Consider the following 15,540-nt stretch of genomic DNA (forward strand, 5'->3'; position numbering starts at 1 on the left):
TAAATCTTTGCCATTGCAAGGAAGTATTTAAGTATAATTTGCCAATCTATCCTAGCCAATTCCCGTCTCATACCTTCAACATTTCATTCATGATCTGACACCCACTCGGCTCATTTTCATCTCTAGCTTTCATCAATTATTCTACCCTTCTCCAATCGCGCTCCATTCTTCTTTATCCGCCTAAATCTCGCCAGGCATCGCGCTCCCCAACCTCATTTTACCAGTTTTCTTCCCCTTACTTTTCTAAGCTCTTTTGAAGATCTCTTCGCTCTTCCATGAAGTGTGGTGACCAGGATAGAGCTCAACACTGCAGGTGTGGCAGAACAAGTGTTTATTATCTGGTGTCAGTCGCCGCATGTGCCCAAACCCCCTGTCCATATCAGCAGCAGTGCTCGAAAGGCTGGCGAGGCGATCACAGGAGGATAGATACATAACTGCGGGAAATTGTATTGTACATCAGAAAACACTGTGGGCAAGTGATCGAGGGGTTGAATGTTGAAGGCGGTCGATATGGAGTAGATCAATTGGGCTGATGGGCCGTGGAGCTTTCAAACCTCTTCAAAGTTGTTGTGGTTGCAATCATCCAAGCAAGTGGAAAGGCCTTGGGTTGTCATTCAATCCGTGCACTGCTCTTTTACACATGGTTTTTATTTGGCCGGTCAGTTGACCTTGATCAGTGGTGATTGCCAAGATGTTGATGTGTGCGACTCAACAGTAGTAATGACACTGATTGTGAAAATGTATGTTCTTAAACGTTATTTTGTGTTTGGTGGTCATTATCTGGGCCGATCTTGGTATGAATGTTACTTGCCATTTGTCGGACAATGCCAGCTTTATGATGATACATTTGCTGAGAATTCGCAAACGGAATTAGACTGTGCATGGTCACAGCAAGCATTCGTACCCGAACCTTGCGATATCATTAACCAGGCAGCTAAAGTTGGCAGTGCCTTTGGCATTATTCTGTGGACCTTGGGCAGGGATTGGATCATTGACCTCAATCAGCAACAACTACTTGGCTTTGTGAGAATTTCCTTGCCAGCTGTGAATAGCATTTGTATTGATATTTTATTACAGCACTACCGGCAGTCCCATCACATTGCTGCGAGGTCTGAACTAGGGATGCGCTTCCAGCCACATTATTGAAATCGCTTTCTTCGCAAGCTCTGTATGTGTTGTGGGGTGCGGCTCGACTTCACACTAAGGCAGTTAGGTCTGACCATTCATATCTCATAAAAAAAATATCCAGGTTGGCACACTGGTGTCCGATTTTGATGGAGTTATTAAACATCATTCTGCCTTCATTCGCATTCTCTTCCGAGTTATGAAGCCACGTGGCCGTTTTTTCGAAGAGATCCGGAAGGAATTCTTCCCTGACTCTGCACCCAATTCCCGAGTAAACATTTCGAAATGGTATCCTCATCATCGCCCAATTGTTTCGGGAAGTTTGCAGAAGTGTGCAAAAGTGACTTGCAATGTCTCAATGCCATGGATGGCTCTACAACATACACCTACGATTTAGTTTACTGAAGATGAAACCCATCTCATTGCAGTACAAGTAATTTTCCAAGTTTTCTGTCAATTACTAAACCTTTGCAAAAAACACAATGAGGAAAGCAGAAGGAGCACGTGCAAAGAATCTGACCGGCAAAGTAAAAGAAAATCCGACGCACTTCTCCAGGTGTATTGACAGTAAAAGTGTGGCGAGGGAAGGAATTGTTCCCCTTAAGGATCAGCGCGGCCGCTTTTGCAGAAAGCTGGCATAGTTTGTTTACAGACAGTTCCTGTCTCCAAGGCCTTCAATTTAGCTTTATATAGAGGGTTCCCTGCAATGTACTATCGTCAGTGTGCCTACGAGAGCATTAACTCTGACGCACCCTGTGATCAACACGTCTTCATAAAGAGAATCAACACATGATAATAGAAGAACTGTGTTTTATTTTGCAATGGAACGGAGTCATCCACTGCCAGTGGAGATTCGGGTATTATTAGCTCTTTGGGATATACAGAAGTTTTACTATCCTCTTCTTGCTGTCGTTGGTATCCCCAGTAAGTTTTTTTATAAATCAAATTGGTAGTTTACTAACAATGTCTAACTATAAACCCATTCTTAGAATTTACTCTGCCATATTTGCTACCTGTTGGTCGATTTAAAGCAGTCGTCCTTTCTGACAAGGTCAGTAAATTCCTTTTACTGGATGTTGATATAAGTCAGAGATTCTGATCCTCATGCAAGCGACGTTGACAACGGAAAGGCAAATAGAAACTCACTGACAGGGCTATTTGTGGTGAACAGAAAATAAATTGGCGATTGGACTCAAAGAGTTGCATTGCAGTCTATCATCGGTGAATTCAATTTGGACCAAGAATTCAGCCTCAGAATTCGTTCTTCGACATGTGGAGATTACTGCCGATTATAGCGAACGAGTTTAGACGGTGTTAAATCTCTGCTGCTTATACATGTAGCGATGTATTCATGTTTAAATTATAAAGTTTAGTAGTTTAGTCTCCTCTCGAACGCGGAAGGTTTAATAATCGGATCCTTCCTTGAACAGACTGCCACAACTGTTAATCTCGCAACATCACCCTGCTGCTTCCCCCGCTGTGTGATTCCTGATAGCCCTGTCCTCTCTTACAGTTAACCTGCTGACGATTGCCATCTTGTCTCGAAGAAAATGTGGTCTCTCCAAATGTGTCACCTGCTACCTGGTGGCCATGGCATCCGCAGATCTACTGGTCATTATCATCGATCTGATATTAAGGCATATTCCAATCGTTTTTCAGTTTGAATTTGTATTTGACATCCCGCTGTGTAATATCCACGCTGCCCTGCTTTACGCAGCGACGGATTGTTCTGTCTGGTTCACTATAGTGTTTACCATTGATCGATTTGTAGCTATCTGTAGTCAGAAATTGAAATCCAGATATTGCACCGAAAAAGCATCAAAGGCGATTTTAGCAACGGTGACTGTCGTTTCCCTTCTGAAAAACGTCAGCTGGTATTTTGTGTACACAGGAAGCTATTGGCTTCTAAACGACCCATGGTTTTGTATATTAAGAAATGATGTACAGAATTCACGTGCTTGGGGAGCGATTGAATTCCTTCACTTCATACTGACACCGGGGGTTCCCTTTATCCTGATTTTGCTGCTCAACGCATTGACGGTCAGACACATTTTAGCGGCCAACAGAGCGCGCAGAAGATTGCGGAACCAAAACACCGCGGAGCGCCCAAAAGACACGGAGATGGAGAACAGAAGGAAGTCCATTGTTCTACTCTTTGTCATTTCTGGAAATTTTATAATATTATGGGTGATATTTATGGTATTCTGTATATGCCGACGAATGCGTTATTTGGGCTACATGTCTGTCTCCCTGCCTTTCTTTGTGCGAGAAATGGGCTTCATGCTGCAACTCCTGAGCTGCTGCACAAACACGTGTATTTATGCCGTGACCCAAACTAAATTCAGGACACAGTTTGCGCAGTTTGTCAAGTACCCTTTTATAGTCATTCTTAAATTTGTTAAATGATGAACTGAATTGAAATAACACTGTTTGTCGAAAGACACCTTTTTGCCTGATCACTAGGAGTTAGCATGTAGGAAAGAACTGCAGATGCTGGTTTACACTGAAGATAGACACAACTTTCTGGAGTAACTCAGCTGGACAGGCAGCATCTCTGGAGAGAAGGAATGGGTGACACTTCGGGTCGAGACCCTTCTTCAGACAGATAGAAAGGGGGACACAAACATATGGAAGGGTAAGGTGTGAAAGCGAGACATCAAAGAGGTCGTAGCTCAAGGAAAATGTAGAATAGATCATTGTTAGCTCGGGGAAGGTGACAACGAAGCAGACAAAGATAAAATTTAATCAGGAAGACAGTCACAATGGTCGGAGCACGGGGGTGGAGGAGGGATGGTGAGAGAGGGAAAACAAGGGTTACGAAGTTAGAGAAGTCGTTATTCATGCCGCTGGGTTGCAAGCTGCCTAAGCGGAATATGAGGTGCTGTTCCTCCAATTTGCGTTGGGCTACACTCTTACAATGGGGGAGGCCCGGGATAGAAAGGTCTCGAGCCCAACGGTGGTTCGCAAGTTCAGACCGTCTCCTCCTGTTCCCACGTGCCAATGACCTGCAGATCTAAGTCAGTTACAACTGTAAACTGTCTTTCGTGTGCAGGTGAGTGGTGGTGTTGGGTGGGGGGGGGGGAATGAATGGGGGTGTTGGGAGAATAACAATCAGGTTAAATGAATTTTTGGTGGTCGGTGCAGTCAATGGGCCGACAGGCGTGTTTCCCGCTCTACAACGCGTTGACTCGAAGACAACGAATGAATGTTGAATGATCCTGGAAGGCCGCAAATGGCAAAAACCTCCATGCAACATTGTGAAAGAGACTTGGCAATTATGAAAAAAATCATAAATGCATATCATTGAGAAAATAGTCAAACTGCTGATCGAGTCTAAGAAGCAGTTATGTCCCCTCCACTCCATCAATCTGAAGAAGCGTCCCGAAATTAAACGTTGTATGTCCATTTCCCTCCATCGATGCTGTCTGACCAATGAGTTTCTCCGTGTAGAAAGGAACTACACGGAAATAAACTGCAGGCTTATACCGAAGATGGACACAGAGTGCTGGAGGAACTCAGCGGGCCAGGCAAGACCTCTGGAGAAAAAGGATGGGTGACGTTTATTCAGACTGAAAGTAGAAGGGATAGGACTGGAGGTAAGAAAAGTTCAAAACCAATGCATTTCTCCAGCAGTTTGATTTTTGCTCTGGCTTGCAGCGTTTGCAGTCTCGTGTTTCTCTATGAGAAATGATGCTGGTGTCACAGAAACAACATTCCAAACCTTTGTTACATGAAACCGACAGAAATATACCAAGTTCAGCGACTGAATGTAGATATTATGGTGGAAATACAACAGCGAATGTGGTTCAGATCAACGTACTAACATTATTTTAAACATCAGATGGTTTTTAAAAAGCAGAAAATTGACGGGTTCAAAATTGAATGTAGCCAAACCTACTGTTGATGTGCTCAGATTTTGAGAAGGCATTTTTCAACCTGATGCAACTGACGCTTTGTTGGGTCCCACTAGTATATTGTCGCCTTTCTGAATACCTTTCTGGAAGTAATTGTGAATTTTCATTTTGCGACACCCCCCCCCCCCTCCGATACATTAGTTATTTGTTTGTATCTGCATTTCAGCCATCAATATATTAAACTTAACTCAGTTTTTCCAATGAAACATAATATCTCGCAGTTTCTTGAGATCGTGAGCCTAAATTGCATATTCCGTTAGTAACACTCCCTTTCTAAGCCGGAGGGTGGGGAATCTGTGGAATTCATAGGCGCAGACGAGGGTGGAAGCAAAGTCATTGGGTATTTTTACAGTAGAGATTGATAGGTTCTTGATTATTAAGAGTGCCAATGGTTGCGGGGAGGGTGGGTTTAAGGGGGAAAAAATAGAACAGCCTTGATCGAATGGCGGAGAAGACCCAATAGGTCGAATGTCCTAATTTTGCTCTGATGTCTTATTAATTTATGTCTCGCAACAAAATAAAATACCAACATTTAGCAACAGATGCGGGTAATTTGCGTGGAATACAAAGAGTTCTCTACACGACATAGATGAGTGAAGTTTCAAGTCTGGTTTCTTCAACCCAACCCGAAACGTATCTTATCCATGTCTCCCAGAGATGGTGTCTGAGCCGCTGTGTTACTCTCGCAATTTGCATTTATACAAATAATTACCTTGTTAAAGAGCAGCATAATCGGCGGCACAAAACGCATGCTTAGTCTGAAGTGAAATTGCGGAATTTAGTTGCCAGTGGCATTCATTATTTTCTCATGGAGATCCGTCCAAACTCTAATGGACACCCAGCGATCGGCATCTGGGATACAACTGGGTTTATCATAAGCTCTCCCATCTGATTAATTTCAATTCTAGAAAAGGGTAATTGTGCATTTGAATGTTATTCCATTAAAGTGTAAGCAGTAGACACAAAGTGCTGGAGTAACCACTGATCTCAGACTGAAGGGTCTCGACCCGAAACGTGACCCATTCCTTCTCTCCCGAGATGCTGACTGACCCATTGAGTTACTCCAGCATCTTGTGTCTACCTTCGATTTAAACCAGCATCTACAGTTTTTTTCCTACACAAAGTGTAAGCAGTGCTACATTCCTCAATGTTTTCATTACTTTAATCATGTTTTAATTATTTTGAGTTTATCCCAGTCTTCCTATTTGAAGAAATGTGCAATGCTCGCCATCCTATCTTCTCCTGGCACTAATCCTGTAATCGGGGAGGATTAAAATGTCTCTAAATATTAAAAATTCTATACAAATACTACAGCCAGTAGCTCAGTCTGAGATCAGTGGTGAGAAAGGTATTGGAAGGAGTTCTGAGAGATAGGAATTATTTGAATTTAAAAATGAACTGATTGATTAGGAACAGTCAGCCTGACTGCGTATGTGGTGAGTCGGGTCTCACAAATTTGATTGAGTTTTTGAAGAGATGACCTAGTGGATTGATGACCACGGGACAGTAGACGTTGTCTGCAGGGTGTTTACCAATGCCTTGACAAAGGCCTGCATGATGCGGGAGATCACAATTGAGCTAGCCGGAGATACAACATTAGCTTAGTGGTAGCTGATGTTCCATTTTCAAACTGAGGCTATGATCAATGGTGTACCACAGGAGTCGATGATAGATTCTTTGTTATTTGTAAGATATATTAATGATTTAGATGAGAATGTAAAAGTGGCACGGACAGTCAGTTTGCAGCTATTACTAAAATTGGTGCTATGGGGGCAGTGAAGTTGGTTTTCTGAGGTTACAATAGATTATTGATGAACTGGAAAGGTGATGGTATTGCAGATGGGATTCTACTCAGACGCAGTGGTATTTGGTAAGAAGGAGTTCTAGGTTTTAGACATGCAAACATGGGGAAATTTTGTAGAAACAGTTGAGAGCCCAGATAATTATGGGAAGAGGAAGCCATACTTCTGTAAAATAGAATTATTGGAGACGTCATGTATGCAAATTGCAATAACCAGAAGGCAATCATATAGAAGGCACAAAAACATAGGCGTAGCACCTGCCCTGCTGTGCAGTTGCCCATTCATAGAACATAGAACAGTCGAGCTCAGGAACAGGCCCGATCAGTCCACAATATCCGTGCCGAAAATGACGACAAATTGAACTAATATACCCTGCCTGTACCCGATCCATATCCCTCTAGGCCCCATATCCATCCATATCCATCCTAGGCCCCATTCTCTTCTCTCTATACATGCTCCCCCTTGGCCAAATCATTCAAAGGCACGGCATTTCTTTCCACTGCTATGCCGATGACACTCAGCTTTACCTCCCCCTGAAACCCAACAACCAGTCAAATTTAAACAGCCTCTCACACTGCCTTGAGGACATAAAATGTTGGATGGCACAGAACTTCCTCCAATTAAATGAGAGCAAGTCTGAGGTCATCCTATTCGGCCCCCCCGACTCCATCAAATTGATAACAGGCAGTCTTGGAAGCCTATCCTGCCTAGTCAAACCGCATGTCAAAAACCTCGGCATGATATTTGACTCTGCATTAAAATTTGATAAGCAAGTCAACGCTGTGGTAAAAGCCAGCTTCTTCCAACTTCGAACCATAGCTAAAATCAAACCTTTCCTCCAATTCGACGACACAGAAAAAAATCATTCACGCTTTCATTTCCTCCCGCCTAGACTACTGCAACTCCCTATACACTGGGATCAGCCAATCTTCCCTGTCCCGCCTGCGACTGGTCCAAAACGCCGCAGCGAGACTCCTGACGGGTACCCGTAAAAGGGACCACATCACACCGATTCTGGCCTCTCTCCACTGGCTCCCTGTACGGTACAGAATTAACTTCAAGCTCCTCCTATTCACGTATAAAGCCCTAAATGGACACTCCCCCCCCCCCTACATCAAAAATCTTCTAACCCCCCTCTCTAACTCCAGGTCCCTCAGATCGGCCGACTTGGGGCTATTCACTACCCCGCGGTCCAGGCTTAAACTCAGGGGTGACCGCGCTTTTGCGGTTGCAGCTCCTAGACTGTGGAACAGCATCCCTCTCCCCATCAGAACTGTCCCCTCCATCGACTCCTTTAAGTCCAGGCTCAAAACATATTTCTACTCCCTAGCGTTTGAGGCTCATTGAGGAGGCGCTGTGATCTGTTTGCGTGCTACTGTATGTTTTCATTTTTTTTTTCTATTGGAACCTAATCAAATGTACAGCACTTTGGTCAACGTGGGTTATTTTTAAATGTGCTATACAAATAAAATTGACTTGACTTGACTTGACTCTATTTCCTTGTATATCCATTTACTTATCTAAAAGCATCTTAAATGGCTTTATCGTTTCTGTTTCAATCACCACGCTCGATAATGCATTCCAGGCACTCGGCCCTTGTCGCGCACGTCTCATTTAAACTTTGACCCTCAGTTCTGAGGTCAGTGCCCTCCAGTCGTTGACATTTCCACCCTGGAAAAAGAATTCCGACCGGCAGTTAATGTTCTCCCTTGCTTAACGTTTTTATTGTCCAATTCTAACTTTGGAGACTCTTCGCATCCTCGCAAGTGAGTTTACTTGACTGCAGAGGGGAAAATGTTTGTAATGTTTGCTCATGAACAGTTTGCAGGAGTTTTCAGCACTCGCTGTGAACGACGGAGAAGAATAAACACGGTGAATTGGGCAGGTGGAACGCTAACCCCACCACGAAAGAGAGGATGAGAGGCAGAGAATTCCAGTGAAATAAATACATTAGGCCAGCTGGGAAATACCACTTAAATTAAAGAAATGGAGGGGGACAGGGAGAGCAGAATAATGAAATTAACTGACATTTGTAGTAGTTGGATGTAATCACTGGGACTGGATGCTCTTTCTTTGAAGATCATTGAGCAATTTTGGTAAAGTAAGATTCAATACTCTGGGACATCGAATCTATTTACCTTTGCCCATGTTTTAAGATAGTAACTGATAGCAATAAGCGTGACATCAAGAAGTGTAGATTGGTAAACATGAACGAGAGGATGGTGCCTATTTGTTCTGCGCTGTAGCTAGAGTTGAGACACAGACCACCGAGACAAGGGGATTAAAGAAGCGTTCAGTATATTGAGATGTTTTCAGATGGTTTGAGAGTGGGGGTGATACACCATTTCCCAAAAATACCCAGTTATGTGGTGGGGGAATGGTATGAAATGAAGAGAAACATGGCATATAGGGCGCTCAATGGACCTTGATCAGACTCCTTGTAATGGGCATGATCATCTTTTTTGAACATGGAAAGCAAGCAGGTCAAGCTTTTCTCGAGACCATGATGTTGATGAATACATACACTGTAAATCTGTATGGCACGTGTCTTGCTCACATGAGAACAGATATAAATAATGGAAACTAGGCAGGTCCATCACTAATGGAATCCGCGCCATTGGCCAGATGTATTAGTGACTCACTAATGCTTCTTTGACTGCGCCCAGCACACCTACAACTTATACCATTTGGAAGGAGAAGCCAAACTGCAAATGGTAATAGCCCCACTCGTATGTTTACAGGGTCGGCTCACATCATGTCGTGGGAGGGAAATATATCTTGGAACAAAAGGGTCAGTATGATATGGGAATGTCTTCACCACAAGGAATGAAGAGATTCCAAAAGCAGCTTATCATTATACTCACAGGGCAGTAATTATGGACAATGATGTTGCTATTGACAGAGATGCTAATGCCCTGTATTTAAATGACAATCATGTTACATGGACAAATTTACTAAGCATGACCTGGAGGGTTACATCTTGAAAGCCAGCAGAGGGAGGCTACGACGGTGATAAGTAGAACGAGTCCAGTGTTCAAACAAAAGTTTAAAAGCTCAAAAGTCAAATGTTCTGCGGTGGCATCAACGTGGCATTTATCGTGGAATAAGTTTGAACCATTGGGAGTTAGTGCAGAGGCACGTTGGAAGGCAGGTGATCCACAAACTGGACGGACCGTGGTGTACTGCTGGTGCACCGACCGGAGCGAAGAGCCAAGAAATCTACTGATCAATTATGGGGCAGTAAACGAATGAAAAATTCACGGTTGCAAAAGATCACATCTAACGTTGATGAATCAGGGAGACATTAGTTAGTGGCAATTTGAATGGGGACTAAAAAGATCGTTCTGCTTAGACTAGCTGAAGCAAAGGGAGACGTAACCGTTCACATCGTTCATGGTGTAAAAAAAGGGCCACTGTTCTACTGGAACAGAGTATCCAATGAAATTCGACACAATCAAACCATCCAAACCGCTGCAAGTTCATATGTATTTGGTTTATACATATGAAGGGAGGTGTTGTTCGTCCTGTGTCTTATATACACAAAGGTAGTGATGGGAATGTAGTTACTAGCCCTTTATCATTCCCTGCCCGGCATGATGGATTGAGGTATTTTATAGTATTATAAACAATCTCTCTGATTATTCTCTTTGCCCTTTTATAGCCCAGGGAGATGTTTTAATCGTAATCCCACTTAACTCTTTGGGAAATTGATGGTAATTAGTGTTCTAATCCTGCAATTGATCTCGGCCATTGGGAATCCGAATGGTATTCCATTGTTCACAATGTGAGAGCAGATTGGGGGGTTTCAGAAATCTCAAGAGCCTGTTGTTATCGAGGTTTGGGAAAATAAAAGATTTATCACCCGTCAAAGACAAGTGACAGTGAACTGTAAACGTTATTTCACTGAAGTTAAAAGGAACAAACACTCCATACAAAACAAACCAATTTTATCGAAAAAATCAAACGAGGGAGTTCTTCAGACCGACCGACTTCATCACTCCAGAGAAAGCAACAGGGACGTTCCCAGTCAGCGCGCAATCCTGGGCGTATCTACATGTGCGATTCCATGCAGGCCAGAAGGTGGCTTGGCAAACAGGACTTTGTTCAAAATCTTTCATATTAGTTCTTCTTTCGGTCCTTATTAGCCTACCTTTCCCCCTGTGGATCTGTGGCCCAGAACCTTTCGGTCAAATCTCCCCTATGCAACAGAGAGGGTATAAAGTGCCCATATCTGGCCATGTAAAGCCAAGCCTTGATCTATTACTATTTGGGATTCATGATGAAAAGAGACTGAAGTCAAAGACACCTATTTGTCTTCCTTTCACGTCTAGATTTTCTCCACCCATCTCCCATCCCCCCCCCTCCCCTCCTCACCTCTATCTTCCTATCATTAGTCCGCCTTTATCCTACTCTAACCACTTTTCTTGCTTTCTCCCCCTCCTACAGTCAGACTGAATGAAGAAGGTTGGTCCCGACCCAAAACGTCGCCTGTCCACTTCATCCACCGACGCTGCCTGACCCACTGAATTATTCCAGCAATCTGTTATTTACTCACGACCCCAACATCTGCGGTTCTTTGTGTCCCTGCATTACTGATGTTGTACATGTTTTGATGAACATTGAGTTTATATTGCTTTATCCTCAATATTGATGGTCTCCCAGTATCCACCTCCCCTCACATCCGGAATCTTGGAATCATCTTTGATCAAACCCCCTCCTTCGACAAACACATCAAACACATCACAAAGACAGCCTTCATCCACCTCAAAAACATTGCTCGTCTCCGTCCATCCCTCTCCTCCACAGCTGCAGTAACCCTCATCCACGCCTTCATCACCTCCCGTCTGGACTACTGCAACAGCCTCCTCTATGGCTCACCCTCAAAAATCATCAGTAAACTTCAATACATTCAAAACTCCGCGGCCCGTCTACTCACCCACTCCCCGATCCGTGACCATATCACCCCCGTCCTTTACAAGCTCCACTGGCTACCCATCCCCCAGAGAATCCAGTACAAAATCCTCCTCATGACCTACAAAGCCCTCCATAACCTGGCCCCATCCTACCTGACTGACCTCCTCCACAGGCACACTCCCACCTGCACCCTCCGCTCTGCTGCTGCCAATCTCCTGTCCCCCCCCCATCCGGACCAAACTCAGATCCTGGGGGGACAGGGCTTTCTCCATCGCTCCTCCCACCCTATGGAACTCACTACCCCAAACCGTCAGAGACTCCTCCTCACTCACCACATTCAAAACATCACTGAAGTCTCACCTGTTCAGCACTGCCTTCAACCACTGACCGTCACCTCACCTTCTGTCTCCTTTTTCTGTTTGTTTACTTATTTATCTATTTATTCACTTCTCTATGTTCTAGAAATCCCTGTAAAGCGTCCATGAGTGTTTGAAAAGCGCTATATAAATGTAATGCATTATTATTATTATTATTATATTTCAATCCGATTGAATCTCTAATCCTACTCAGTTTGTCTGTGATCTGTCATTACAGCTCAGAGCTGCCCTCTCCTGGGCAGTTGTACTTTAGCAGTTTGATTCACAGACAGCTGGAACCGAACCATTTCAAACACCACTTTCCATTTTCCCCACAATATCCACTTGGATAGATAGCTACAATACTCCAGTGGGAATTCCTCCAGACATCTACAGCAGAGGCAGAAATGCTGGAGGCGGATAAACTGAAATCTGTAGGAAACACAGTGAAGCCTAATGTTTACATATTATAAACTGAGGATAACTCAGAGTTTTAATGTTCTTCATGTTCATAAGTCGTGGGAGCAGAATATCTAGTCTACTCTGCCATTCAATAATTTAGTTTAGTTTAGTTTAGCTTAGAGATACAGCACAGAAACAGGCCCTTTGTCGGTGCTCGATCAAGGGCAAGAGTGCGTCTGGCTCAGTTGGTATTGGACCAGAGTGGATCTTCGTTTGTGAGTTGACAAATGCAGATAGAGTTTAATCCAAGCAAGTCGGACGTGTCGCACTTTGGAAGGTCGAATGCAAGGGGAAAATATACAAATTTATGGCAAGACCCTAAATGGCATCAATTGTAGGGCCACATATCATGACCACCGAAAACTCCCCTTGGAAAGGTGGTGGTGATCAATTCTCTCGAACAATAAGCGAGCAATAGACAGACGCAGAAAGCTGGAGTAACTCTGCGGGTCACACAGCATCTCTGGAGAAATGAAATTGGTGACGTTTCGGGTGTCGTGACCCTTCCTCAGACATAGTGGATAGTGTGGACAAAGTGCAAGTCATCGTGCAGGTCGGCAAGTAAACTGGCCCTTCAGCCCAAAATGTCCATGCCAGCAACCAAGCATCCATTTACACAATCCTACATAATTCCAATTTACATTCCCATCAACTCCTCCAATTCCAGCATGCGCCTACACGCTACTACAAACAAGGGCAAATTTCTGGTGGATTTGATTCCCCATTGTAGGGAAGATGAGGATGCCTGGGATTAACAGTGACGTGATCGTATGCATTCAGAATTGGCTTACTGATAGAAGGCAGAGGGTTGCAGTGGAAGAATAATACTCAGGCTGCAGGCCTATAACCAGTGGAGACCCACAGGAATCTGTGCTGGGACCTCTGCCGTCAATGGTACACGTACGGCTGAGTTACTCCTGCATTTTGTGTTTACCTTTGGTTTAAACCAGCATCTGCAGTTCCTTTTTATCACAGTTAAAGGAAAATATAATGGAAGAGGGTACAAAGAGAATATAAGATGTGAAAACGACAGATCAAAGCAGACGATGTTCAAGGAAATGTAGAATGGTTCATTGTTGGCTGAGGGGCAGGTAACAACGAGGCATACAAACAGTAACATTAATCAGGAGGACAGTGAAACTAGGCAGAAAACTAGTGTGGGGGAGAGACAGAGAGAGAGCGAAAGCAAAGGTTACTTGAAGTTAGGGAAATTAATACTCATATCACTGGGTTGTAAGCTGCCTGAGCGAAATATGAGGTGCTGTTCCTCCAGTTTACATTTGGCTTCACTCTGACAGTGGAGGAGACCCAGGAATTAATGGTTGGCTGGGAATGGGAGGGGGATTTAGTGTTTAGCAACCAGGAGATCGCATTGTCCAAGACGGACTGAACAAAGGTGTCTGCTTTACCTCACCTTGTACATCAGGGCCCTCCCTCCATCCCAGGAATCTACCTGGTCAATCTTCAACCCATTCCCTCAATTGCAAAGTTTCTCCTTCCTGAGGTAATGTAGGAAAATAACTGCAGATGCTGGTACAAATCGGTATCACAAAATGCTGGAGTAACTGAACAGGTCAGGCAGCATCTCAGGAGAGAAGGAATGGGTGATGTTTCGGGTCGAGTCCCATCTTCAGACTGATCCTTCCTGAGGTAAGGTGAACCAGGCCTAGGCAGAATAGTCCAGATGGAGTCACACAAGGACCAGTTAAAATTGGAGCTGGAGCAGGTGGCCGCTGGCTGCGAGAGATCACGTGGGGCGGTGACGTCATCTTGTCCCTTATTTGGAAGTGAGAAAGTTGTCAACCCTAGTGAGGAGGATACCCAGGTCCTGGGCACACTATCGCCTTTCATTCTCCCATCATTTTGAATACTCCACCTGTTCTTTGTTCCACAAAGTGAAGCTACCCATCAAACCATGTTCCATGAGAAGAACAGAAGTTTGCTCCTGAAGACAGACTCAAAAACTGGAGTAACTCAGCGGGACAGGCAGCACCTCTGGAGAGAAGGAATGGGTGACATTTCGGGTCGAGACCCTTCTTCAGACTTGCTGAACATAAACTTCTTCAGACTCAGTTTGGTCCCGGTGAAACTCAGCAAATCTGGCAGGGAAGTGGACATCTGAAGAAAGGTCCAGACAAGAAGTGCCACTCGAGTGCGCTTCCCTCCCACATATGCTGCCTGACCATCTGCGCTCTTCCAGCGCTTTACAGATGCAGGGATCTTGGTCGACGTACAGTCTCTTGTGTCTCCTTTCGCTCCCTGTGGCCTGGCCAACATTCAAACAATGAATCAAATTAACCGGTTATTCATCTTGCTGCTTATGAAGCCTTGTCTTGTGCAAATATTCCATTGGCAGTTTCTCGAGGACTTCAAACAACGCTAAATGGCATTGTTGGCAATATATTTCTGGCCACTCTGCACTTGAAAGAAAATCAAAATCCCCTTAATATTAAAAAACGGCGCAGCCAGATATAAAATTTCATACAACATATTGGGTGCATGATCTTGAGAGCTGCTGCCAGGCCTCAGTTTAAGATGAGGAACATATCGTTGGAATTATCTTACTCCTAGTAAAACTGATTTTCATTTTACAAGAGGTTGAAGAAAATCACTTGCAAAGGAAAAGTGCAGAAATGCCAGGCTTTTATTTTGACAAGAACCATTCTCACAGGATTGGAGTAACTTAGCAGACCAGGCAGCATCTCTGGAGAGCACGGCACGGGGTGAAGGGTCTCGACCTGCAATGTCACCTATTCCTTTTCTCCAGAGATGCTGCCTGACCCACTGAGTTACTCCAGCTTTTTCAGTTTCAACCAGCATCTGCAGTTCCTTCCTACACAAGTGATAGGTAGATACAGGCGAGTGGGGTTTCCATTGGCGGATGGATGGACAAAGGCTGCTGATGAACTGGAGACAAAAGGGTGTAAGTTAAGTAGAGAAGAGGAGTGGCATGTGAAGGCAGAGGAG

At 44.2% G+C, this 15,540-nt stretch overlaps 1 protein-coding gene across 1 annotated transcript; it reads left to right on the plus strand.

The window, feature by feature from the left end:
* The first annotated feature begins 720 nt into the window (after nt 1–720).
* LOC144610227 (putative G-protein coupled receptor 139) lies at nt 721–3,531 on the plus strand. Its single transcript, XM_078428823.1, has 3 exons — nt 721–1,109; nt 1,904–2,049; nt 2,639–3,531. The coding sequence occupies exons 1-3, from the start codon at nt 721–723 to the stop codon at nt 3,529–3,531; spliced, it is 1,428 nt and encodes a 475-aa protein (XP_078284949.1).
* Nucleotides 3,532–15,540: the final 12,009 nt, after the last annotated feature.

The sequence above is a fragment of the Rhinoraja longicauda genome, chromosome 36 (genome assembly GCF_053455715.1).
Source record: "Rhinoraja longicauda isolate Sanriku21f chromosome 36, sRhiLon1.1, whole genome shotgun sequence".
NCBI lineage: Eukaryota > Metazoa > Chordata > Chondrichthyes > Rajiformes > Arhynchobatidae > Rhinoraja > Rhinoraja longicauda.